This window comes from Varanus komodoensis, unplaced genomic scaffold, assembly GCF_004798865.1.
Source record: "Varanus komodoensis strain SLA01 unplaced genomic scaffold, ASM479886v1 scaffold3, whole genome shotgun sequence".
Taxonomy (NCBI): domain Eukaryota; kingdom Metazoa; phylum Chordata; class Lepidosauria; order Squamata; family Varanidae; genus Varanus; species Varanus komodoensis.
Window position 1 is genome coordinate 25,003,587 of NW_025335761.1, and position 1,932 is coordinate 25,005,518.

A 1,932-nucleotide genomic window follows, 5' to 3' on the forward strand; every position below is an offset into this window, starting at 1 on the left:
TGACCTAATTAATTTCCCTTTCTATTTAGGTTTGCAAGGCTTACCAGGGGACTACATTTCTCAGGGTGGTCCTATGGGTATGAGTATGACACAGTCAATTTACACTCCTCCCCAGATGACCCCTCAACCTACTCAATTAAGACATGGACCCCCAATCCATTCATATTTGCCAAGTCACCCCAATCACCCAGCCATGATGATGCACGGAGGACCCCCTACCCATCCTGGAATGACCATGTCAACACAGAGCCCCACCATGTTAAATTCTGTAGACCCCAGTGTCGGTGGACAGCTTATGGACATTCATGCCCAATAGTATTAGGGAACTCAAGGAAAGGAAAAAAAAACCCTATTTTAAGACTTTTGAACTTTGACCAGATGATGACACTTAATACACAATTCCAGACAGCTGTGATTATTTTTTACTTTTATCATTTTTCATCAACAACAGAGGACCAATGGAAACAAGAACACAAATGTGAATTCATGGGCTCGCTGAAAAACAATCTATGTCCATGTAAAGATCCTCTGGGAAAAAAGACTCCAAGAGTTATAACTACTGTAGTATATAAACATAGGAACTAAGTTAACTTGTATATTTCTGTTGATCACTCCGTTATGTTGCTTCAAATAGTTTTTAGAAAGAGAAATAATATCCTTGTTTTCCACACTATGTGTGTTGTTCCCAAAAGAATGACTGTTTTGGTTCAGCAGTGAAGTCACTATCCATGAAAGATGACAGTATATTTCAGACCTGTTTTGGCCAGTGAGAAAAGAACTACCCTGGAGAGGAACATAAAGTCTTGCTGGGTCTCTCATCGCTCAGAAGACAGTTCCAAGAAGGCCTTGCCATCCCCTGGTTTTGTTCCTTCATAAATGTGTCCTTTAGTTTCAAACAGACGTTTATAGTTTGTGCTTCATAAGCCCAAGATATTTTTGGACTCTTTTTTTCAAAGAGCTTGCAGGTGAAGATTTAAAAAGACAGAGCAGGAGCTTCTTCCAGTAGTTCTGAGCCTTGGCTTGGGACAAGATAAATCTGAAGGTTGGGCAGCTTTCCTCAACAAAAGAAGATATTAATGATCTTTGCACCAAACCTAGAACTTTATCATGAACTCAGAGCTTGGGAAAAAGCAAGAGAATACTGTAACAAACTTCGTACAGAGTTCGGTCTATTAATTGTTTCATGTTAGATATTCTATGTGTTTACCTCAATTGAAAAAAAAGAATGTTTTTGCTAGTATCAGATCTGCTGTGGAATTGGTATTGTATGTCCATGAATTCTTCCTTTCTCAGCACGTGTTCCTCACTAGAAAAAAAAATGCTGTTACCTTTAAGCTTTGTCAAAATTTACATTAAAATACTTGTATGAGGACTGTGACGTTACGTTTTAAAGAAAAGGTGTTAAGTCACAAAATGCGGTAATAAATATTTCATTTTTGATTTTTTGTTAGAACTTTGTGTTTTTAATCATGCTTAGAAGAATGTATTATCTGGGGAAGAGAGAGAAACATTTGTATTTGTTACAGATAATAATCCAGACAAAACACATCCAAGATTAATAGGGTCTTGGAGCATTTGAGGTTATAAATGCCTAATATATCAGATTATTAGACATATTGTAATCTTTACATTTGTGTTCACATATAACTGGCAAAAAGAAGTTATGTATATTTTAGTTTCTCTCTAAGGCTTTAATGCTGACTTTAATGCAGAACCTGTTAGTGAACAGGTTGGCACAATGGAGTTGTTACTAACAGGAGTAGATTAACAACAGACCTAGTTCCTGACGTATCAGTTACATATCACTACTTAAGCACTGTTTTATTTGATGTGAGCTGTTTGAGGGTAGTTCTTTCTTCTAAAATTATTTTACAAAAATAGTAAAAAATTCCCTAATCAAAGATTTAATTCCAACAGCACCTGGTTTAAAAT

General features: G+C 36.4%; 1 protein-coding gene across 11 annotated transcripts in view; it reads left to right on the forward strand.

The window, feature by feature from the left end:
* The window catches only part of MEIS2 (Meis homeobox 2), a 277,832-nt gene extending 276,387 nt beyond the window's left edge, over positions 1–1,445 (forward strand). For 6 of the 11 annotated variants that reach the window (XM_044436100.1, XM_044436101.1, XM_044436102.1 and 3 more), the window contains one exon: positions 30–164. Coding sequence is in view for 5 of the 11 variants with exons in the window: in XM_044436094.1 (XP_044292029.1) it covers positions 30–316 (287 nt within the window). In the remaining 6 variants the exon portion in view is untranslated. Of the gene's footprint in view, positions 1–29 lie in introns of all 11 variants that reach the window. The other 5 variants (XM_044436094.1, XM_044436097.1, XM_044436098.1 and 2 more) reach the window with 1 other exon arrangement.
* The last annotated feature ends 487 nt before the right edge of the window (positions 1,446–1,932 follow it).